The 24,499-nt window shown below is 43.5% G+C and overlaps 1 protein-coding gene across 1 annotated transcript in view; it reads right to left on the minus strand.

The window, feature by feature from the left end:
* Window positions 1-3,316: 3,316 nt before the first annotated feature.
* Window positions 3,317-24,499, minus strand: part of LOC126988219 (uncharacterized) — a 60,228-nt gene continuing 39,045 nt past the window's right edge. Inside the window, exons 3-6 of the mRNA XM_050846232.1 lie at window positions 9,973-10,305; window positions 8,993-9,253; window positions 7,722-8,807; window positions 3,317-6,446 (exon numbers count right to left, since the gene is read on the minus strand). Coding sequence (XP_050702189.1) covers window positions 7,728-8,807; window positions 8,993-9,253; window positions 9,973-10,305 — 1,674 coding nt within the window. The 3' untranslated portion in view covers window positions 3,317-6,446; window positions 7,722-7,727. The remainder of the gene's footprint in view (window positions 6,447-7,721; window positions 8,808-8,992; window positions 9,254-9,972; window positions 10,306-24,499) is intronic.

Here is a 24,499-nt window from a genome sequence, read left to right on the forward strand (position 1 = left end):
AAAAAACAAAGAAAAAAAGAAGAAAAAGAAGACTATGTAGGGGATTCAAACACCTTTTACAATTATCCTTTATTTACAAACATAAGAAAACACTCACGGCAGTAAATAAAAAAAAAAATAAAAAAATCAATCTTTGGCAGCGATAAGATTTGGTGACCTTCGTGGGAGACAATAATAATAATAATAATAATAATAATAATAATAATAATAATAATAATAATAATGCTAATACCACGGAAGCCACATCATTAGTCCTCCCTATAACTTTTAATAATAAGTAGACTTTAATATTTGCGTCTATATACAAAAAAGGACAGAAAAGGAAACAAGGTCGATTGATTAAGAAGGAAAAAGAATGATATAAAAAAGGTACAGTTCACTAATTGTTATTCCTGCGAGAGATAGATAGATAGATAGATAGATAGATAGATAGATAGATGAATCGATAGAAAGAAAAGAACATTTTATTTGTAAGTGTAAAAAAATATAGAAAAAATACTGTTATTTGTGTTAAAGTGTCATTTATTCACTTTTATTTATAAGTGTAAAAAGAGGAAAGAAAATTAAAATGTAGATAAGTGTAAAAAAACAAAAAAAAAATATTGTAATGTGGATTTAAGTGTCTCATTTATTCACTTTTATTTGTAAGTGTAAAAAGAGAAAAGAAAATTATAATGTAAGTAAGTGTTTAAAAAAGAAAAAAAATATTGTAATGTGGGTTCAAAAGTGTATCATTTTTTGGCATTTATTTCCCCGGCTGGTCTTTGCACCCTCGCCGCCAAGTGGGTGTTTTCTCTTGACGTTTCCGTGTAACCTTTGCCTGCTGTTCATAATGTGGGTGATGATGAGGGGGGGAGGGGGTGGTGGTGGTGGTGGTGGATGAATAGCGATGATGATGATGAAGGAAGAGTTGGTAGCTAATTGTGATAAGAGAATGCTTGCTGGGGAAGAGAATAAGAGGAAGAATGAAAGAAGTCGAAGAGGAAGAGAAAGAAAAAGAAGAAGAGAAAGAAGAAAAAGAAGAAGAGGAAGAAGAAGAAGAAGAAGAAGAAAAAGAAGAAGAAGAGAAAGAAGAACTAGCAGAAGAAGAAGAAGAAGGGAAAGAAGAAAAAGAAGAAGAAGAAGGAGAAGAGAAAGGAGAGCAAGAAGAACAAGAAGAACAAGAACAAGAAGAGATAGAAGGAGGATTAAAGGAAGAACTAAAGAAAACTAATAACAACAAAAAATAATCAGAAGGAAAAGTAGAAGAAAAAGAAGAAAAAATATCAGCAGAAGGAAGGAAGAAGAGGAGACAAAAAAAAAAAAAAAAATTGGAAGCGTTTTAGAAAGCAGAATAATGAAAATAAACACAAAAAAATGAAAATAAAGAAAGAAACAGGAATATATACGTATCAAATAAACTATATTCACGTACACAATAATTCTTGGCAGTACTATTTAGCTTTTTTTTATACAACACGAATTCACAGAAACTAAAGAAATAAAAAAAAAGGTACAGTTGAACTCATTTTAACGATACAAATTCACAGAAAATAAAGTTTAAAAAATACAGTTAAGTTCTTTTATCCAACACAGATTCAGTATATCAAAGTAGAAAAGTTACCAACAACCTCTTTTTTACATTACAAATTCAAAATATCAATAGAGAAAAGTTGCAATCAATCTCTTTTTTACATTACAAATTCAAAATATCAATAGAGAAAAGTTGCAATCAATCTCTTTTTTACATTACAAATTCAAAATATCAATAGAGAAAAGTTGCAATCAATCTCTTTTTTACATTACAAATTCAAAATATCAATAGAGAAAAGTTGCAATCAATCTCTTTTTTACATTACAAATTCAAAATATCAATAGAGAAAAGTTGCAATCAATCTCTTTTTTACATTACAAATTCAAAATATCAATAGAGAAAAGTTGCAATCAATCTCTTTTTTACATTACAAATTCAAAATATCAATAGAGAAAAGTTGCAATCAATCTCTTTTTTACATTACAAATTCAAAATATCAATAGAGAAAAGTTACAATCAATCTCTTTTTTACATTACAAATTCAAAATATCAATAGAGAAAAGTTGCAATCAATCTCTTTTTTACATTACAAATTCAATATATCAATAGAGAAAAGTTATCATCAATCTCTTTTTTACATTACAAATTCAAAATATCAATAGAGAAAAGTTGCAATCAATCTCTTTTTTACATTACAAATTCAAAATATCAAAGTAGAAAAGTTACCAACAACCTCTTTTTTACATTACAAATTCAAAATATCAATAGAGAAAAGTTACAATCAATCTCTTTTTTACATTACAAATTCAAAATATCAATAGAGAAAAGTTACAATCAATCTCTTTTTTACATTACAAATTCAAAATATCAATAGAGAAAAGTTATCATCAATCTCTTTTTACAATACAAATTCAATATATCTATAGAGAAAAGTTACAATCAATCTCTTTTATACAACACAGATTCAATATATCTATAGAAAAAAGTTACAATCAATCTCTTTTATACAATAGATTCATAAAAAACTTCACAGAAATAAGTTACAATGAAGTTCTCTTTACACAATACAAGCTCACAGAAACTAATATGAGGATAATAGCAATAATAATAATAATAATAATAATAATAATAATAATGAAAAGGAGAAACGTCACAATCACACTCTTTCAGGCGGTCGGTAAGCATTGCAGGAGGTAGATACTTATAATTGATGACCGGTGAGTGAAAGTGTTATACCTGCTCGGCCCTTTCCTCGCAGGTGATAGACAGGTGCAGAAAAAAACACATTAATTATTTATATACAGAAAAGCAAAACAGTAAAAAAAAACATATTTCCAACACACGGCGGAAGTGTTTACATTATCCAACACTCACGTTAGCTCTTAGAAGTAAACTCTTAAGTAATATATATATCTGCACTTTTATGAGTTAGCTAAAAATTTGTACTTAACATTATTTATTATATTTATGTATTTAAACTGTACACTCTCTATGCCGACTTACACATTATTGTTTACAACGAACACCTTAGCAGTGATACCAACGGCAGGACTTACGCTACACTGCACTACTGACTGACTGACTGACTGACTGGCTGGCGTTTTTTTCACTTTGCTTGCGACTTTTTTTATAGTAGCGACTTTTTCACGCATCGCCTCGTTAAACCTGACTTGCGCTGCGGGTGTATACACGTGACTTAGATTCTGACTAACTTGACTTCATCGGTGACCTTAATTGTCTGTTTGTCTGTTTTTGTCTGTCTGTCTGTCTGTTGGTCTGTCTCCTTCATTCAGGTTCTTTATTTCTGTCTGTGTTTTGTCAGGCGGTTAATATTTGCACTTGTTTTTTGTCATTTTTTCCTGTCTGTCTGTGTCTGTCTGTCTGTTTACTCGGCTGTCCATCTGTCTCCGTGGTTTCTGTCTTTATGTCTTGGTTATTCTGTCTACCTGTCTGTTTGTCTGTTTTCTGCCTCTATCTTTATCCTTACCTATCTGTCTATTGTCTGTCTTTTCTGTCTGTTTCGATCATTCTGTATATGTCTGTTTTTGTCTTTTTATCTTTGTCTTTTTACCTGTCTATTGTCCAATCTGTCTGTCTGTCTGCCTGTCTGTCTGTTTGTCTGTCTGTCTGTCTGTCTGTCTGTCTTCCGCGTGAACACCTGTGGGCCCGAGTGGGAGGTGTCGGCAGGTGAGCGTGACCCCGCGGCCCTTGCGTCTTGTTATCTGGCGAGGCGGGGCACAGGCGGGCCGTGACCTTGGCCGGAGGGGCTCAGTTAGGCAAGGAAAACAGACGCCGCCCCTGAACGTGAAGTGGTATGAAAGCGCACTTCAGCACACACAACTACACTTAACTTTGCATTCAAGAACTCGCTCCTTCCCCAAAAACAGGAACTATTATATAAAGACCTTCAGGAAACACCAAATATACTTAGCATCCAAGAATTCACTCCTCAAGAACACTAAGTAATATCAAAATGAACTGGAAGACACACCAAATACACTTTACTTTACATTCAAGAACTCGCTCCTTCCCCAAAAACAGGAACTATTATATAAAGACCTTCAGGAAACACCAAATATACTTAGTATCCAAGAATTCACTCCTCAAGAACACTAAGTAATATCAAAACGGATTTAAACGGCACACCAAATACACTTCACTCAAGATTCAAGAGCTTACTCCATTTTTAGAACATTAGCTATTATGAAAACGAACTTAAACCCACACCAAATACACTTCACTCAGGATTCAAGAACTTACTCCATCCCCAGAACATGAACTGTTATGAAAACGATCTTAAACCCACTCCAAATACATTTCCCTCAGGATTCAAGAACTTGCTCCATCCCCAGAATATGAACTATTATGAAAACGATCTTAAACCCACACCAAATACATTTTGCTCAAGATTCAAGAACTTACTCCATCCTTAAAACATGATCTATTATGAAAACGATCTTAAACCCACTCCAAATACACTTCACTCAGGATTCAAGAACTTACTCCATCCCCAGAACATGAACAATTGTGAATATGAACTTAAAACGAACAACCAAAATAATATATATACTTCACTTAGCATCAATCCAGAACTCATACTCTTCTCTACTTTCTTCTATAGGAGCTGTGCAAGTGTCCTTTTTTCTCTTTTTATTTTTACCATTGAGCTGCTTCCTTTACCGTAACACAAATAAAACTCACTATGTAATATGACAACGAACCTCAACACACACCATTTCACTTCACTTAGCATCCAAGATCTGACACTTCAAAAATATGAATTAATATGAAAACGAACTTAAAACACGCCAGATGGGCCTTCTTGTAGTAATATTATGTTCTTGTATCTTCTATTCTTTCAAAATTTCGCTCGTTCTCCTATTGATGGATACAGGGGATAGATGGTTTTAGGCCTACAGATGCTGCCTTGTGTATGCTAAATGGTCTTCTTGTGGTCTTGTTTGGTCTCCTAGTGTCTATTCTCTCAAAATTTCGCTCCTTCTCCTGTTGATGGATAAAGAGGATAGATGGTTAGGTCTACAGATGCTTCCTTTTGTAGGTCTAATGGTCTTCTTGTGGTCTCATTTTGGTCTTGTAGTGTCCATTCTCTCAAGTCTTCGCTCACTCTCTCATGCTTTCGTTCATAAGGCGGATGATATTTTTTTTGGAGGGGGTAACTGTTACATTCTCACCCATTACCTGCACTAACTGGCTCACTCCTGTGTTTACATTTCCATCACGTTTACCTGTACAAAAAAAATCTCCTCACTCCCGTTTTCTTTACCTTCATCTCACGAGGGGGAACTGCACCAATCCACAGACCTTTATTTCAGTGCCTAGTTAAGGGATTCCAGCACTTTTTTATGGGTGTCATTAGTCATTGTTTGTGATATTATTTTTTCCGTTTAATGACACTAATTGTTTCATGTTTTTTTCTTTTCCAGGTAAGCGAGTCTGTGGTTGGATGCCTTGGAGGAGAGGAAGAATGAAGAGGAGGAAGAGGAAGAAGAGGCGGAGGAGGGGGAAAGGTGAAGTTATAGGTTATCTCTCTCATCTTCCTGTCTCATCCTCTCTCCATCTCTCACTCATCTCTTTCTCTCCCTCATCTTCTTCTCCTCCCTTCTGTTCCTCTTCCTCCTTTGATCTCCTTTCCTCACACCTTCCTCTCTTCCTCTCCCGTTCACATTTCTTATCTTCTTCTTCTCCCTCCTCTCCTCCTTTCCTTCTCTTCTCCTCTCCTTTCCTCTCCTCCCTTCTATTCCTTTCTCTCCTTTCCTTTCCTTTCCTCACACCTTTTCTCTCTTCCTCCCCTTCTCATTCTTCCTCTCTTTCTCTCTTCCCTCTTCCCTCGCTCATTGCTTCACTCCTTTCTTCTCCTTCCTTCCATTCCTTTCCTTCCTTTTATCTCCTTTTCTCATCTTTCCTTCCTTCCTCTCTTCTTCCTCTCTTCCCCTCTTCCTCCCTTCCCTCGCTCACTTCCTCACCCCTTTCTTCTCCTTCCTTCCATTCCTCTCCTTCCTTTTATCATCTTTCCTTCCTCCCTCTCCTCATCCCTATCCACATTCTTACCCTCTTCTTCCTCCCCTCCTCCTTGTCCATATCTGCCCCCCTCCTCCTCCTCCTCCTCCTCTTCCTCCTCTCCCCTCTCCTCACCTCCCTTCCGCCCTCCACCCTTCCTTCACCTCTTCTCTCACCTCCGCCACTCCCTTCACCTTCACCTTCTTCTTTGGTCTGGTTCTTCTTCTTCATCACCTCAGCTTGCCTCGCCTCATCTTCGTTCATCTTTGTTCATCTTTGTTCATCTTCAGTACTGTCTTGTCGTCTTTTTTATTGTTCTTTTTTTCTTGCTCTTGTTTGTCTTGTTCATGTTCTTCTTCTTTTTCTTCTTCTTCTTCTTCTTCTTCTTCTTCTTCTTCTTCTCTCCTCGTCACACCTGCAAGAAAAGGTAAAAGTAACGTTATATTTGTTGTTCTACTATTGTTATTATTATTATTATTATTATTATTATTATTATTATTATTATTATTATTATTATTATTATTATTATTATTATTATTATTATTATTATTATTATTATTATTATTATTATTATTATTATTATTATTATTATTATTATTATTATTACTACTACTACTACTACTACTACTACTACTACAACTACTATCATCACTAAAACTACTACTATTACTACTACTACTACTACTACTACTACTACTACTACTACTACTACCACTACTTCTTTTGTCCACAGTTATTTAAAGTTCAACGAGAGAATACAAGATGGTGTTGGAGGAAAGAAAAGAAAGAGAGATGAAGGAAGGAAAGAGGAGGAGGAGGAGGAGGAGGAGGAAGAAAAGAAGAAGGAGGAAGAAGCTGCAAGATGGAGTAAATGGAGGAGAGAAAAAAAGTAAGAGAGAGAGAGAGAGAGAGAGAGAGAGAGAGAGAGAGAGAGAGAGAGAGAGAGAGAGAGAGAGAGAGAGAATTCTTTAAGACCTTTCAAAATACTTGCTGTGGGATCCGAAAGGCGTGAGGATCCGGGCCTTAAAGCAACCGGTATAATCCCAACGTTCTCAAAGGCCACGTTTAATTAAGCAAAAGCACGTTGTTCTTACCCGCGTGAAGGAATGTGAGTATTTGGAAAGAGGCGATGGAAATGTTTACACTCGATTACTGATTCATCGCCTTCTCGTGACTCATTGCGACGACCCAGAGCAATATATTTCGTAACCTGACTCGATATATTGATGGTCTTTGGAGGTGAGTTAGTGTGAGTGACGGTGATGGAGGAGGAGGAGGAGGAGGAGGAGGGAAGGAGAGAGAGTGAGAGGTGGAGGTTATGTCTTTCATGTTTCTCTCTTCCTCCTCTCCATTTCTTTTCCTCTTTCCTCATTCATCTCTCCTCTTCTCCCTCTCCCTCTCCTCTTCTCTCCTCCTATTCCCTCTTACCTCTCCCTCTCTTCACTTCTCATTCACTCTCCTCACCTCTATTCCTATCCCCTCTTCTTCGGAATGAGAGAAAGAGAGAAAAAAGAATAGAGAGAGAGAGGGGGAGAGGAGAGGATAGGATAGGATAGGAAGGAGAGGAAAGGAGATAGATAGATAGATAGATAGATAAAAATGAAAAAAAAAAAAATCTCCAAATATAGTTGACTCCGTTCGTGACTCGTGACTCAACCCGTGACTCACCGTGACTCAACCCGTGACTCACCGTGACTCAGATGTAGAGGCAGTTGTAGTCTGGGCAGCGAATAGTCAGCGACCTCAGTGACTCAAGGGCGGCCGTGAGCTGCTTGATGCTTTCTGACGCCGAGTCGTGAGTCAGGTCGGGCGGGGGGGAGGGGGGCCGGGAGGGGGAAGAAGTGGAAGAGGAGGAGGAGGTGATGGTTGTGGGTGTGAAAGATGAGGTAACAGTGGAGGGTGGAGGGATTGAGTGGAGGGAGGAGGTGGAGGAGGAAGTGGAGGAGGAGGAGGAGGTGATGATGGATGTGGGTGTGAAAGATGAGTTAACAGTGGAGGGTGGAGGGATTGACTGGATGGAGGAGGAGGAAGAGGAAGAGGAGTAGGAGGAGGGGTAAAGGGAGGAGAGGAAATATGGAGGGATGGAGCGGGTGGAGGAGCGAAGGGAGGAGTGCTTAGACCTTGGTGGAGGCACGGGAGAGGACGGGAAGGAGATGGAGGAAGGTGGAGGTAAGTGCCTAATCCTGGGTGGAGGCACTGGGGAGGAGGGGGAGGAGGTGGAGGAGTGGAGATGACACATGGAGAACACCGGGGAGGATGCCGTGTGGGTGGCTGAACAGGTGGTGATGGAGGAGGAGGGTGGTGGAGGTATGTGGAGGAGGGAGGAAGAGGAAGCAACAGTGTCTTCAGGAGATGGAGTATGTGGAAGAGAGGAGGAGGAGGAGTAGAGGGTGGGGGAGGGGGTGGGGGGACGCTCCTCCTCTTCCTGGTGGAGGGAGGTGCAGGTGAAGGTGGAGGAGGAAGATAAGGAGGAGGGCGAGGGGGAGGGGGGAGGGGCGGGAGAGTCGGAGGAGGCGACGGAGGAGGAGGAGGGAGAGAAGAACCCCGAGTCACATGACACCCTGGAGGAGGAGGAGGAAGAGGGGGGGGAGGAGGGGGAGGGGGCGATGTCCCCGGCGTCGCTGCTGAGGAGGCTGTCGTTGGAGCAGGCCCGGGGCAGCGCGGGGCGGGGCGCGGGGCAGGACGCGGGGCAGGGGCCGCGGGGGGCGGGGTCCTCCTGCTCCGAGTCGGTGTCGGTGCTGTGGTCAGATTGGCCGAGGCTGTGGCGCCAGGAGGTCTGGGGGGGAGAGGAGGGTTACTCAGGGGGGGGCACACACACACACACACACACACACACACACACACACACACCTGCATGCGTGTGATCTCGTCATGGTAATTATGAGGCATTATGCAAATGTTGCGGGCGTCCAGACGGCTGAGGCTGAGAGGCCGCGACGCGGCGCTGTTCCCTGTACTCACCCTGGGCTGCAGGCCGATGCCGTAGGCGGCGGTGCGCCGCAGCACCAGCGAGAGGCGGGGCCGCAGCGCCCTCGGCCACTCGCTCTGCACCAGCAGCGGGTACTCGTCGCGCCGCAGCGGACGGTCGCTGTAGGGCTTCTCGCACACCTCGTGCACGGCGTAGCGCGCGGGGCTCTCCTTGCTGTTGTAGCAGTTGAGCATCAGCTGCACCAGCTCCTCCGCCGTGGTGCGGTACGAGACCAGCAGCGACTTGTACTGCGACTGTGGGGGAGGGAAGGGAAGGGTATGTTAGGCCTAGGGTATGATACTGGTGTATGGGTGTGTATGGGTGTGTTTGTCTGTGCGTACACAGCTGCACCAACCCCTCCGCCGTGGTGCGGTACGAGACCAATAAAGACTTGTACTGCGACTGTGGGGGAGGGAAGGGAAGGGTATGCTTGAGTATACGTATTATACTAGTGTAGGTGTGTGTGTGAATGTCTGTGTGTGTGTGTGTAGCCTGTACAGCTGCACCAGCCCCTCCGCCGTGGTGCGGTACGAGACCAGCAGCGACTTGTACTGCGACTGTGGGGGAGGGAAGGGAAGGGTATGTTAGACCTAGGGTATGATACTGTGTTTGTCTGTGCGTACACAGCTGCACCAGCTCCTCCGCCGTGGTGCGGTACGAGACCAGGAGGGACTTGTACTGCGACTGTGGGGGAGGGAAGGGAAGGGTGTGCTTGAATATGTATTATACTTGTGTAGGTGTGTGTGTGTGTGAATGTCTGTGTGTCTGTGTGTAGCCTGTACAGCTGCACCAGCTCCTCCGCCGACCAGCGGTCATGGGTGTGTATGTCTGTTGGTGTTGTGCTTGTGCCGCACGAGGCCCAGAGTGACTTGTTCTGCAAATGTAACCATGGATACATGTGTTGATTGTTTGATAGATATACGTACACACTATCTAGAAACACACACACACACACACACACACACACACTCACCCCGGGCATGAGGATCCCGTCGTGCACGCGCACGAGGCCGCCGCGCCGCACGCCCACGCTGAAGCGCGCCTCGCCCCGCGGGCGGCACTGCTGCAGCTCCGCGGGCCGCGCCTGATCGTCCAGCACCAGCAGGCGCCGCGCGGGGGCGCCGCCCCCCGGGACGCGCACCGTCACCTCCATGGTCACGAAGAAGAGGTTGGGGTCGCGGTGCCGCAGCCGGAACTTGGCGAGCAGCATCAGCACCAGCTGGCGGCACGTGGCGCCCGAGGACAGGCTCAGCGTCTTGTACTCCATGTCCGGACGCATGAAGCGGAGGTACACCTTGACGGGGGTCTGCGGGGAGGGGGGGCGTTAAGGGTGGCAGGCAGGAAGGCAAGACACGAGACACTGACACGTGTATCACCCGTCACGCCATGACTTACGGCAGGCGGCCTTACGCGACACTCTTAGCGGGGACATGTTTAGCGCCAGCCGTCACGCGTGTGTGTGTGTGGCGCTGTGTGGCCGTGCGGGTGACGGCGGCAGTGATAGGAGGTGATGGTAGCGGCATGGATACTACTGATCATGTATGTACAAGTAGAAGAAGAAGAAAAACATGAACAGTAGTTGTTTCACACACACACACACACACACACACACTTATACCCCCCCCTCCTCCCCCTCCCACACACACATTACCAGACATTCTCGTCCACCAGACCCTCACCTAACTACTTCATGCCGCCCTCACCCCCTGCGGCTCTCCCCTTCCTCTCCCTCCCTTTCCCTCCCTTCCTCTCACCTTTCCCCTCCAGCTCCGTCAACGCTTCCCTCCCTCCAGCGCCCCCCACGGCCCCTTCCCTCCCCCCTACACCCATATATTCACCCTTTCCTCCCTCCCCTCTCCCTTCTCCCTTCTCCCCTCTCCCTTCCTCACCCTAAGGCTTTAATGCTATGCTATTCGTCCGTGTCTGTCTGTCCCCTCACCGTGAACTAGGCTTGGAGGGGAAAGAGAAGAAGGGGAGAGAAGGAAGGGGAAGATGAAAGGGGAGGAGAGTGAAAGAGACGAATGGAAGGGGAAGAGAAGGAAGGGGAGACGAGTTCGAGGAAGAGGAAGAAGAGAAGTAGGAGAAAAAAAAGGAAATTGAAAATGAAAACAATGATAAATGATAGGAGAAGAGAAAAAGGGGAAATTAAAGAAAAGAGAAAGAGAGAGAGAGGGAAGGAAAGGAAAGGAATAAGAAAGGGAGAAGGTGGAGAGAGGGGGAGAAAAGGGGAAGAGGAGAATAAAGGAAAGGAAAATAAAGAAAAGTGATGATAAATGAGAGGAAAGTAAGTTATGTACACACACACACACACACACACACACACACACACACACACACACACACACACACACACACACACACACACATTATAAGTCTGTGTGTGACCTCGAGGTGCTGGAGGGGAGGAGAGGGAAGGGAGGGAAGGAAAGGAAAGGAAAGGAAGGAAGGGAAGGGAAGGGAAAGGTAGGGAACGTGATGATAGGGAATGGACGGTGATTGTAGATGCCCTTCACTACTATTACTACTACTACTACTACTACTACTACTACTACTACTACTACTACTACTACTACTACTACTACTACTACTTCTACTACTACTACTACTACTACTACTACTACTACTACTACTACTACATTTTTCTCTGTTTGTGGGTTTTATTTCGTTATCAGGTTCATCATAATTGTTTTTTTTTAATTTCTAAGTGATATTTGTTTACTTATAATATTTTCCTTCTTATTCCTTTCTTTCCCTAAATTTCAATCCCTTGTTTTATTGTAAGTGGATATTTACTTCGACTTATTCTATTTTGGTTATTTATTTTTATTTTTATTTTCTATTGTGTTCACTTGTTCGCTTTTATTAACTTGTCTATTATTTCTCTGGTTTTTTTTTTGTGCTTAATATTCGTCTTTATTTATTTCCCTTTCCTTTTTCCTTCTCAAATTCCTTTATTAATCTCAGTAACGTAAATGATAATCTCTAACTTACTCTCCTTCTTTTATTTCTCTGTCTCTCTCTACTTACTTCTCCTTCTTCCTTGTCTCTGTTTGTTTTTCCTCTTCTCTTTATTAATATCCATCTTTTCCTAGTGTGACGGAGGCAAGATGGCGGCTGTTTGTTTACTTCCCGCCGCCTGTGACGAGAGTAAACAAAACATTCCTTACTACGCTATTTTGTCTGTCATTCCTCTGTCCTCCTCCTCCTCCTCCTCCTCCTCCCTCCTCTTCCTCTTCTTCTTCTTCTCATCTCCACTACTTCCTCTTTCTCTCCTCCTTCATCTCCGTCATTCCCTCTCTTACATTTTTCTTATTTATTATTTTTTTATTTTTTTTTCTCCTCTCTACTTCCTCCTCCTTCTCCTCCTCCCCCTCCTTCTTCTCTTCTTCTTTTCTTATCTCCACTTTTTCCTCTTTTCTCCTCCTGCTTCTCTCTTCTTCGTCATTCTCTCTCTTTCTTTCTTTTCCCTCGTTTTTCTCTTCCTCCTCTTCCTTCTCCTCCTCCTCCCTTCTTCTCTTATCTTCATCTTTCACTTCCTTTCAGAGAGAGAGAGAGAGAGAGAGAGAGAGAGAGGCAGAAAAGAGGTCAAGGGTCATTTGCAAGGTGGTTTATGATCTGATCCTCCAACCTTGAACTTCCTTGATACTCGATCCCACTGACTTGGATTCGAACCCCCACCCCTCCCCAACCCACCCCCACCCCCCACCCCCGCAACCTTGGGTCGCGGTGAAACGTAAACACGCCAGCCTGCTATATGATCCTCTGTCTGTCTGTCTGTCTGTCTGTCAATGTCTGTCTATCTGTCTGTCAATCTGTCTGTTTATCTGTCTGCCTGTCTGTCTATCTGTCTGTTTATCTGTCTGCCTATCTGTCTGTCTGTCTGTCTGTCTGTCTGTCTGTTTTCTCTTTTTCTTTCTATTTCTTTATTCTATCTCTCTCTCTCTCTCTCTCTCTCTCTCTCTCTCTCTCTCTCTCTCTCTCTCTCTCTCTCTCTCTCTCTCTCTCTCTCTCTCTCTCTCTCTCTCTCTCTTTCACAAATCTTATATCTCTCACACATCCTTATCTCTCCACACAACACACACACACACACACACACACACACACACACACACACACACACACACACACACACACACACACACAGCTGGTTTTGTGGTTATTTAAGAAGAGTTGAGTGCAATGTCTGTCTGTCTGCCTTTTCCTCTCTTCCTCCTTCCTCCTCCTCCTCCTCCTCCTCTTCCTCTTCCTCTTCCTCTTCCTCTCCCGTTCGCCGCTACTCTTTCCCACGTTTTGTAGATAACCACTTCCCGTCTTCCTCCTCCACCTCCTCCTCCTCCTCCTCCTCCTCCTCCTCCTCCTCCTCCTCCATCTTCTATACATGTCTTATTTCCAAATTTCTTTATTAACCTTTTGGACTTTCCCATCAATACGTGTCCCCTCCCTTCCTCTCTCTTCCCCTCCCTTCCTTCCCCTCCCTTCCCTTTCCTTTCCTCTTCTCTCTTCTGTTCCTCTTTCTTTATCGACCGTTCCCTCTACTTTTTCTTTTTCTCTCCTTGTTCTTTTCTCTTCCTTTTCATTCTCCTCCCTTCCGTTTTTCCCTCCATTTCCTTTTTCTCCTATTCCCCTTCCCTCTCATTCTCTTTTCCTCTTTCCATTCCTTACTTTTCTTTCTGTTTCCCTTCCCTTTCCTTTCCTTCCCTTCCCATCCCATCCCTTCCCTTCCCTTTCCTTCCCTTCCTTTCCCTTCCTTTCCTTTCCCTTCCCATCCCTTCCCTTCCCATCCCTTCCCTTCCCTTTCTTTCCCTTCCCTTCCCTTCCCTTCGCTTCCCTTCGCTTCTCTTCCCTTTCCTTTCCTTCCCTTCCCTTTCTTTCCCTTCCCTTCCCTTCCCTTCCCTTCACTTCCATTCCCTTCCCTTCCCTTCCTTTTCCTTTCCTTCCCTTCCCTTCCCTTTCTTTCCCTTCCCTTCCCTTTCTTTCCCTTCCCTTTCTTTCCCTTCCCTTCCCTTCCCTTCCATTCCCTTCCCTTCCCTACACTTTCATATTTCACACATTAATTTTTTATCTCGCTTCTCTTTTTCATAACATTTACATTCCGTCACGTTCAATTTACCTCCCTCCCTTTCCTCTTCCTCCCCTCTTCCTCCCTCATCTCCCTTATGTCTCTTTTCCTCTCCCTCATTTCTCCTCTCCTCTCCTTTCCTCCTCTTCTTCCTCTCTTCATATCTCCCTTGTTTTGTCTCCTTCTCCATGTCCCCCACCCCCCCTTCTCTCTCTCTCTCTCTCTCTCTCTCTCTCTCTCTCTCTCTCTCTCTCTCTCTCTCTCTCTCAGCCTCACCATTTCATCTCCACCTGTAATTAGCGGCGGAAGCAGGTGTGTGTGTGTGTGTGTGTGTGTGTGTGTGTGTGTGTGTGTGTGTGTGTGTGTGTGTGTGTGTGTCCCCAGCCGGAAACAGGTAAGGCGCACACCTGCTTACCTTTCCGCCCACACAGGTGACTTAGGACAGGTAATCCCACACTAACACCTGCCCATGTCACCCTTACTGCCCCTTGGAGCCTGTATTGCCCTCGATGTCACCCTGCCTAAATATAGAGACGGGGGTGGAGGGGGTGGGGAGGGGGGTGGAGGGGTGTCCAATACCCTATACCCCATCATACTTCCCTTCACTATACACCCCTTCCCATGCTTCTAACACCCCATCCATGCCCAGTACATTCTCTTCACACCTTCCCTATCATCTCCCTTCACCCCACACCCCTTCCCATACCTCTAACACCCCATCCATACCCACTACGCTCTCTTCATCCCTTCCCTATCATCTCCCTTCACCCCACACCCCTTCCCATGCTTCTAACACCCTATTCCTACCCACTCCAACCCCTTCACCCCTTCCCTATCATCTCCCATCACCCCTCACCCCTTCCCATGCCTCTAACACCCCATCCATACCCACTACGCTCTCTTCATCCCTTCCCTATCATCTCCCATCACCCCTCACCCCTTCCCATGCCTCTAACACCCCATCCATACCCACTACGCTCTCTTCATCCCTTCCCTATCATCTCCCTTCACCCCTCACCCCTTCCTATACCTCTAACACCCTATTCTACCCATTACATTCTCTTCACCCATAAGAAAGAAAAGAAATTTGAGAAGAACGGAAAAGGGGGATCAATGAAATAGTTGTAATGGAAAATGGAAAGGAAATAAGAAATAATGAAGGAAATGATAATGGGGAAAGGGAAAGAAAAGAAAGGAAGAAAAGGGAAGAGAAAGAGAAGAAGAAAAAGAGAAAAGTGAAATAACAACAACAACAACAACAAAAAGATTACACCACCACCACCACCACCACCATCACCACCACCACCACCACCACCAACAACAACAACACCATTTTTTACGTCAGTGGAGGCGGAAGAGGGACAGGTGGAAGTGGAGGTGGAGGAAAGGTGATGAAGGCAAGTGCTCCGTCATGCGGGTGGAGAGGTGGAGGGAAGGGGGAATGGAGGGAGGGGGAGGAGGAAATTGGAGGGAGGGGAAGGAGGAAAGGGGGAGAGATGGAAGAGGGAAGGAGGGGAAAGTGGAGGGAAGGAGGGAGGGAGGAAGAGAGGGAAGGAGAGAGGGTGAGAGGGGAGAAAAGAGAGAGTAGGAGAGAGAGTAGGAGAGAGAGAGAGAGAGAGAGAGAGAGAGAGAGAGAGAGAGAGAGAGAGAGAGAGAGAGAGAGAGAGAATCCTACCACGAGGAAAAGGATGATAGGATTATTTACAGACAAAAGGAGAAGATAAAGGATTCGGATGTGGAACGGAAGACGAAGGAAGGGAAGAAGAGGAGGAGAAGAAGAAGGGAAGAGATAAGAAGAAGAAACAGAAAGAAAAATGAAAAAGAAAGAAAAAAGAAAGAAAGAAAAACGGAAACTGGATAAATGATATGAAAAAAGAAAGCCTATTAAAAGAAGATAGTAAGATATTGAAGATAGTAGAGTAATAAGGGATAGTTCACCATCATCATCATCATCATCATCATTATTATCATCCACCGCAGAACGAAGGCCTTTCCCAACGTCCTCCATCCCTTTTCCGTCACAATACTCCATCCTACTCCGACAAAGGTTCCAAATCCATCCCTTTCTCTATCCTGTCTTCTCCTATATGAAATTAATAAGGAAGGAAGAAAGAAAGAAAGAAAGAAAGAAAGAAAGAAAGAAAGAAAGAACGGAGTATTTACAAGTGGAGTATAAACCTTAATTTCGTAAAGTTATAGAGGAAATAGAAAGTGTGATATTGCAATAGAGAAGAAAACCCGTGTTGAATAGAAGCAAGGAAGGGAGGAAGGAAGGAAGGAAGGAGAGTAAGAAAGAGAAGGAAAGGGAAAAGGAAATCAACAGAAAGCATGGAGTAAACAAGGAAGGAAGGAAGGAAGGAGAAAGGGGAAGGAATGAAGGTAAAGGAAATCAATAGGAAGTAAGGAAGAAAGGAAAGAAGGAAGAGAAAGAAGGAAGGAAGGAAAGACACCCAACAGAAATAAGAAGTAAGGAAGGAAGGAAGGGAGGGGAGAAAGAAGGAAAGGAAGGAAGGAAAAGGAAATCAGCAGAAAGCAAAAATTAAGGAAGGAAGGAAAGAAGAAGAAAGAGGAGGAAGGAAGGAAGGAAGGAAGGTGAAGGAAATCAATAGGAAGCAAGGAAGAAAGGAAAGAAGGAAGTGAAGGAATAAACGAAAACAGAAAGAAAGAAAGAACGGAATTAAGGAAGAAAAAAACCCCAGGAAGGAAGGAAGGAAGGAAGGAGAAGGAAAAATCAAAAGGAAGGAAGGAAGGAAGGAAGTGGAAGTCATTGATAGGCCGTGAATGTGAATGGGGAAGGAAGAGAATAAAAGAGAGAGAGGAGACAAGAGAAGGAAGGAAGGGAAGGAGGAAGGAGGAAAGGAGGAGAGAGAGAGGAGAGAAGAGAAGAGAGAGAGAGATAGAGAGAGAGAGAGAGAGAGAGAGAGAGAGAGAGAGAGAGAGAAGAGAAGAAGAGAAGAGAAGAGAAGAGAAGGAAAGGAAAGGAAAGGAATGGGAAGGGAAGAGAAGCAGAGAGAGAGAGAGAGAGAGAGAGAGAGAGAGAGAGAGAGAGAGAGAGAGAGAGAGAGAGAAGAGAAGAGAAGGAAAGGAAATGAAAGAAAACGCGAATTAAATTTACGTGTATTTTTCTTGTTATGATTTTTCTTTGTTCTTTTATAATTAATTGAAATGACTGTCAGTGTTTTGTTTAGGTTATCAGTTTTCCTTTTTTTTGTTCATTTCTTTTATATTTTCTTTCTCCTCTTCTTCTTCTTCTTCCTCCTCCTCTTCCTCCTCCTTATCTCTCTATATTACTCTAGTTCTTCTCCTTCATGTTCTATTCTGTTTCTCTTCATTCTCCTCTTCAGTCTCAACTTTCGTCTTCTCCTCTTCCTCTTCCTCCTCTTTCTCTCCTCTTCCTCCTTCTTCTCCTCCTCCTCTTTTTCTTCCTATATTTCTCTTTGCTCTTTTTTATATTCATCTTTTTTCTCTTTTTCATTCTCTTCTTCCTAATGCTGCAACCTTGTGCCTTCCTCCTCCTCCTCCTCCTCCTCCTCCTCCTCTTATTCTCCTTCTCTTCTTTTTCTTTTTTTCTTCCTATAATACTTTTTTTTGTTTCCTTTATGTTTTCTGTTGCAACCTCTCCTCCTCCTCCTCCTCCTCTTCCTCACGCCCGGTCAGCGCCACACAATGAGAGGGCGTCCCATCCATCCTCTCCCTTCCTCCCTTCCTCCCTTTCACCCTTTATCTCCCTCTTAAGTAGCATCTTCACCCTAATGCCATCTCTCTCTCTCTCTCATTATAAAATTAACAAAAATGGCCCTAAAAATTCATAACTCGGGCTTGTCAAACGTGAATTCCTTTACCCCAAGAAGGCAAGACAAGAATTAGTATTTTTGAGAGGCTGGGGATGAGATGATGATGCTGGGAAGGGAAGGGAAGGGAAGGGATGGAAAGGGAAGGAATGGGAGGGTTGGGATAGGGATGGAAAGGGATGGGATGGGATGGGAAGGGAAGGGTAGCGATGGGAATGGATGGGATGAGATAGGAAAGAAAGGGATAGAATTGGAAAGGAAGGGATGGGAGGGGATGGAGTGGGAAAGGAAGGGAAAGGAAGGGAATAGAATAGAAGGGAAGGGAAGGGATGATAAAGGAGAGGGAGGGAATGCGAGATGAAGGAAAGGGAAGGGAAGGAGAAAATGAAAAAGATAAGAAAATGGAGGGAAATGAAATAAAGGGGAAGGGAAAGGAAAAGAAAGAAAAGTAAAGGAAGAGAAGGCAAATAAAGGGAATATATTAAGAAAAGGAAAGGGAATTGAGGGAATGTAAAGGGTTGCATTGGGTAAGAGAAGGGAAGGGAAGGGAAAGGAAGCGTGAGAAACAAGGGAAGGGAAGCGACGGGTGGATTTTGTTGTGGGAGGAGGTGGAGGAGGTGGAGGAGGTGAAGGGAGATGAGACATGCCTGGAGGGAGGGAGAAGGGGAGGGAGGGAAGGGAGATTATTAAGGAGGAGGTTAAGATTGAGAAGCTGGGAGGAGGAGGTGGAGAGGTGAGGTAAGAAGAGGAGGAGGAAGAGGAAGTTGAAAGTATCTGGAATTAGAGAAGAAAGGAGAGAACGAGGGATAAAGGAGAGAATTAATGTTACGAAGGGAAGAGGGAGATAAAAGAGAATAAATGTGAAGTAGTGAAGAGGATGAAGAGAGATAGATAAAGAGAGAAAATGAGGAGTATAGTGAAAGAAGGGAATTTGGACGAAGAGAGAAAGAAAAGAAAGAAAGAAAGAAAGAAAGAAGGAAAGAAAGAAAGGGGAAGTAAAAGGAGAGAGAGAGAATGGAGGTGAAGAAAATGAAAAGGGTAAAGAAAAGAAGAAATGAAGATGAGAAAAGAGAAAAAAAGGGGAAGGAATGTGATGAAAGAAAGGGATATGGACGAAAAAAGAAAGAAAGAAAGAAAGAAAGAAAGAAAGAAAGAAAGAAAGAAAGAAAGGGGAAAGTTAAAGAAGAGAATGGAGGTGCTTCTTCTTTTTCTTCTTCTTCTTCTTCTTCTTCTTCTTCTTCTTCTTCTTCGTCTTCTCTCTTTCTTCTTCTTTTTCTTCTTCTTTATCTTGTTCTTGTTCTTCGTCTTCTTCTTCTCCCTCTTCCTCCTCCTCCTCCTCCTCCTCTTCCTCTTCTTCCCTCTTCGCGACCTTCCTCTCTCTCCTTCCCTTCGTGCATTCCACCGGCGTTCCCAGACTGTACAGGTGTGCGTCCCCTCCAGTGCATCCCCAGGTGAGAGGAGGAGGAAGAGGAGGAGGAGGAGGAGGAGGAGGAGGAGGCGGAGGAGGAGTGTCTCTTCTCGCCCAAGCTATGCGGATGTTACGAGTATTTTGCACTTGCTTATTTTGTTTGTTTTTGTTTATTTTTTGTTTGTTTATTGTTTATTTTTTTTGTATATTGTTTATTTTTTGTTTGTTATAGTTTTTTTTTTAGTGTGTGTGTGTGTGTGTGTGTGTGTGTGTGTGTGTGTGTGTGTGTGTGTGTGTGTGTGTGTGTGTGTGTGTGTGTGTGTTTTCACACACACACACACACACACACACACACACACGCCCTCAGACAGTCCTTTTAAAACCACCAGCTCAAGGCATTCTCCCACCTCCTCCTCCTCCTCCTCCTCCTCCTCCTCCTCCTCCTCCTCCTCCTCCTCCAGAAGGTCATTACAGGATGAAGGACTTTAAAAGGATCACCTGCACTGTTGCCAACCTAGAGATTCACCCTTACCCCCCCTCATCTCTCTCTCTCTCTCTCTGTTTGTTTGTTTGTTTGTTTGTTCTCCTTCTCTTGTGCCCCTTCTTCTAAGTCTTCCACTTCCCCATCTTTATTTATTACTTCTTCTTCCTCTTATATTTGCTCTTTTTTTCCTCCTCCTCCTCCTCCTTGTAATGCTCTTGAATTCTCTTATCTTCCCTCTTCTCTCTCTCTCTCTCTCTCTCTCTCTCTCTCTCTCTCTCTCTCTCTCTCTCTCTCTCTCTCTCTCTCTCCTTTATTCTTTATTGGTAGTATTTTTTTTAATATTATTCTACCTCCTGTATTTTGTTTTTTTTCCTTCTCGTCTTCATTTTTTTCTGATTCTTTCTTCCTGAGGCATATTCTTTTTTTTCTCTCTCTTTCCCTTCCTCTTTTTCGTTGCTCTTTCTCATTCCTTCCGCTTGAAACCTTTTACCTCTCTTATATTTATTTTCTCCCCAATTATTTCCTTTCTTTATTCTTCTTCCTCCTATTTTTCTCTCTTCCTTATTCTTATTAATTCCTATTCTTTTCCCTTCGAGTATTATTGCCTCTTTTTGAATTTCCTTATATATATCTTCTTCATTATTTTCTTAACTTATTTTTTCCTCTTTCTATGTGTCATCTTCCGTATTTTCTCTCCTATTCCTTTATCCTTTCCATTCTCTCTTCTTCCTCAAATAATTTTCTCCTCCAACACAGAAACTCTTATTTTTTTCCCCATTCTTTTCTTCTCCAATTTCATTTCCCATCTTCCTCCCATATCTAACGTATTATCTTCTTATTTTCTTTCCCATTCCTCCTAATCTACCTTCTTCTACCTTACTTTTTCATTTTCAAGCGCTTCTTTTTTTACGATCATTTTCTTATTATTTTCCTCCTCTTCTTCTTTCTCTCTTTTTTTCCTTTCCTTTAATCCCTAAAATTTAAATTATACTTTCCTTGCCTTTCATTTTGTTCTCTTTTACTCTATTTTTGTTCACTCCCTTTTTTCTCTTCTCCCTATTCTCTTTCATTCCCTCCTCCTCCTCCTCCTCCTCCACCTCCTCCACCTCCTCCACCTCCTCCTCGGCTCTCCCTTCGTCCTTGTGGTAAACCAAAACTCGCAAGCTGGTAATTTTTGTGAACCTGAGGACACCAGACTCTTGATGGGCAGGTATTTCAAGTGTGTGTGTGTGTGTGTGTGTGTGTGTGTGTGTGTGTGTGTGTGTGTGTGTGTGTGTGTGTGTAGCAGGACAAACTGGTTCTTTAGAGTGGATATTATGCCCCCCTCCTCCCCCCTCCTCCTCCTCCTCCTCCTCCTCCTCCTCTCTTCCTCTTCCAGTTCTTCCCTCCACTTTACCTCCTCCTCCCTCTTCCTCCTCCCCACATTCCTTCACCCCCCAACTTCCCCTCCCTCCTCCTCTTCTTCCTCCCCGCCACGTAAGGTATGCTGAGAGATGTTGGGGAGGATGTGGTGGGGAGGAAGGGGAGGGTGGGGGTGGATGCTGGCGCCGGGCTGGTGGTTGTGGTGGTGGTGGAGGTGGAGGTGGTGGATGAGGTCAAGTCTTGCATGTGGAATCCAGACTTACTCATTCCACCTTTCCACATCTCTCTCTCTCTCTCTCTCTCTCTCTCTCTCTCTCTACTCACTCTCTCCTATACTTCCATTCTCTTCCCTTTTCATTTTTCCTTCTCTTTTTCTTCCCTTTTCGCTATTTTTTCCTTTTTCTTTCTCTTCCACTTCCTTCCCTCTCCACTTCTATTCCTTCTCTCCATCTTCTTCCTATTCCCTATTTTCACGTTTTTTTCTCTTCCTCTCCTTTTCTCTTTCCTTCCATTCTCTTCTCTTTGTTACTTATTCTCTTTTCTCTTCATTCCTTCTCTTCCTATTCACTTCCTCTCTCTTCCTCTTTTTTCCCTCTTTTCTTCTTCTTCTTCTTTATTCAATTTCCTTATCATCGTTTATTCTTTTCTTTCTTATTCCTTCATTTACTTTATCCTTCTCCACCTCTCCCTTCCTTCTCTTCCACTCTTCCACTTTTACGTATAGCTATTATGTTCTCCTCTCCTTCCACTCTCAATGCATTCCACTTACTCGTAAATCATGTTCAATCCACTCATTCATCCACTTGGTTTCTCATTCTTAATTCCACTTTTTTTTATCACTCTTCCACTTTTTATATTTTTTTCTTTAACTCCACCTAATTTTTTTTTATTCTCCCTCTTCTCTCATTTCATCGTCTTTTTTTCTCTCTGTTCCCTCTTTCTCATTCCTCCACCTTTCCTCTCCCTCCTCCACCTCTCCTCCACTCTCCTCCATTTCCTATTTCTCCATTTTCTTCTTATCCACTTCCCTCTTCCACTCCCTTCTCGTCTTCATCACTCCATCTCACTCCCCTTCCACCCTCCCTTCCACCTCTCCTCTCAAGCTCCACTTTTCCACATTAACCCATTCCCCTCTTCCACTCCCTCCCTCTCTTCATCAATCCTCCCTTCCTCCACTTCTCATTCTCTCTCATCTCCACTTCTTTATTTTCAATTTTCCACCTTAGTTACTCCCCTTCCACCTCTTCTTCTCATCCACATCAATCCACCACGCTGGCTCCTACCCTTCCCCTCTCTTTCTCCACTCCTCTTTATTCCCCCTTTTCTTCCCCTCTCTTTCCCCTTTCCCCTCTATTCCCCCTTTCCCTTCCTCCCTCTCTTTCTCCTTTCCCCTCCATTCCCCCTTTCCATTCCCCTCTCCCTCCCCTCCCTCCCCCTCCCTCCCCCCCCTTCACCTGCACCCCTGATCACACCTTCATTTGTCACGCCAGGTAAGAACAAAAACTCGCAGGTAAACAGAAGCGGGTGAAACAAAAACACCTGTTTGGCAACCTTGGTCTGATTGGCTCACCTTGCGCGGAGGAAATTAGGCGGATTGATAGGTAGAATTAATTAACCTGTGCCAACTTCCGGTTCCGACGTGCCAGGTGTAATGTTACGTGACAGTCTCGTAGAAGAAGGGAAGGGGTGAAGAAGGAGGAAGGGGTAGAGAAAGGTAGATAGGATATATTAGGTGACGGTCTGGTAGAAGGGAAAGGGTGAAAGAAAGGAAGGAATAGAGAAAGATAGATACGGAATAGATGATGGTATGAGTTGATGAAGGAGGAAGGGAAATTCGATAGGGTAGATAGGGAACAGAGGATTAGAGGTGGAAAGGGGCTTACGATAATGTGGATTGATAGATAGCTAAAAGTGGAAGGAAATGGGGATTGGACACGAAAGGAAGCAGGAGTGAAGATGATGGAAGAGAGGAAGGATGTGACGATTAGAAAGGAAGGAAGGAAGGGAAGAAGAAGGGCAGGAAATGAAGGGGTGTCAAAGATGGGGGTTACTATGATTGTGAAAATGATGGTGATGATGATGGGTGACGAGAAGGGAAATGTTAGGAAAGTCAAGGAAAAACAGGAAAAAGAAAAGAGATTTGATGAAGGAATTTGCTTGTGTGTTTGTTTATGTGTGTGTGTGTGTGTGTGTGTGTGTGTGTGTGTGAGTGATTGTTACGAAGAAGTAGAAAAAGAAGAAGGAAAGAAAGAAAAAAGAAAAAGAAAAAGAAGAAAGAAAAGAAAAGAAGGAAAGGAAGAAAGAAAGAAAAATAGAAAGAAGGAAAGAAAAAGAAAGAAAAAGAAAGAATGAATGAAGGAAAGAAAGAAAAGAAAGAAAGAAAGGAAAGAAGAAAGATGAGAGAGAGAGAGAGAGAGAGAGAGAGAGAGAGAGAGAGAGAGAGAGAGAGAGAAGAGAAGAGAAGGAAATACCGCCCTCTCTATTAAATAATGATACGGCTTTAAACTTTTCCTCCTTCCTTATGTTGTCTTTTCTCTCTCTCATTTTATTTACATTCCACCAATACCACCACCACCACCACTACTACTACTACTACTACTACTACTACTACTACTACCACCACCACGCAATGTACAGTACCAGTTCTTTTTATCTCCATTGCATAATTAGACTGGAGGGAGAGAAGGAGAGTTGCAGGGAAGGAGGGAAAAGGAGGGAGGGAGGGAGGGTCTAGTTGTCTACCTGTTCAGACATTCTAATTGCTTACGTGGAAAGAGAGAGAGAGAGAGAGAGAGAGAGAGAGAGAGAGAGAGAGAGAGAGAGAGAGAGAGAGAGAGAGAGATGCATTAATTATAGCCGGGAAATAAGAGTGTGATATGGGTCAGTGTGTGTGTGTGTGTGTGTGTGTGTGTGTGTGTGTGTGTGTGTGTGTGTGTGTGTGTGTTTCTTTCTCTTTCTTTTATTCATTCATTCATCTCATTCATCTCTATCTCTCTCTCTCTCTCTCTCTCTCTCTCTCTCTCTCTCCCGGGCAGGTGCAATACGTTCTGGCGGAAATACCTGAATAAGTCGTTCCTGACGGTGAATTCAGGTGAGTGGGTGAGTCAGGTGAGGCCTTGTGTGTGTGTACCTGGCGCGGAGGTGTGATTAGGCAGGTGGATTTGCGGGGACAGGTGGACCGGGGGATAGATAGATAGATAGATAGATAGATAGGTGAGTAAAGGACTGGTTTAGTAAATGAGTAACCTAACGATGAGTAATGATAGATTGACTGTGTTATATGGGTCAGGTGGATAGTAGTTAAATAGTGTAATAGATATATAGAATAATAGATAGATACAAATTTAATCTGGGTAAGTGAGTATCCTAATGATGAGTACTAACAGATAGGCGGTG

Source organism: Eriocheir sinensis, chromosome 68, assembly GCF_024679095.1.
Source record: "Eriocheir sinensis breed Jianghai 21 chromosome 68, ASM2467909v1, whole genome shotgun sequence".
Lineage (NCBI taxonomy): Eukaryota > Metazoa > Arthropoda > Malacostraca > Decapoda > Varunidae > Eriocheir > Eriocheir sinensis.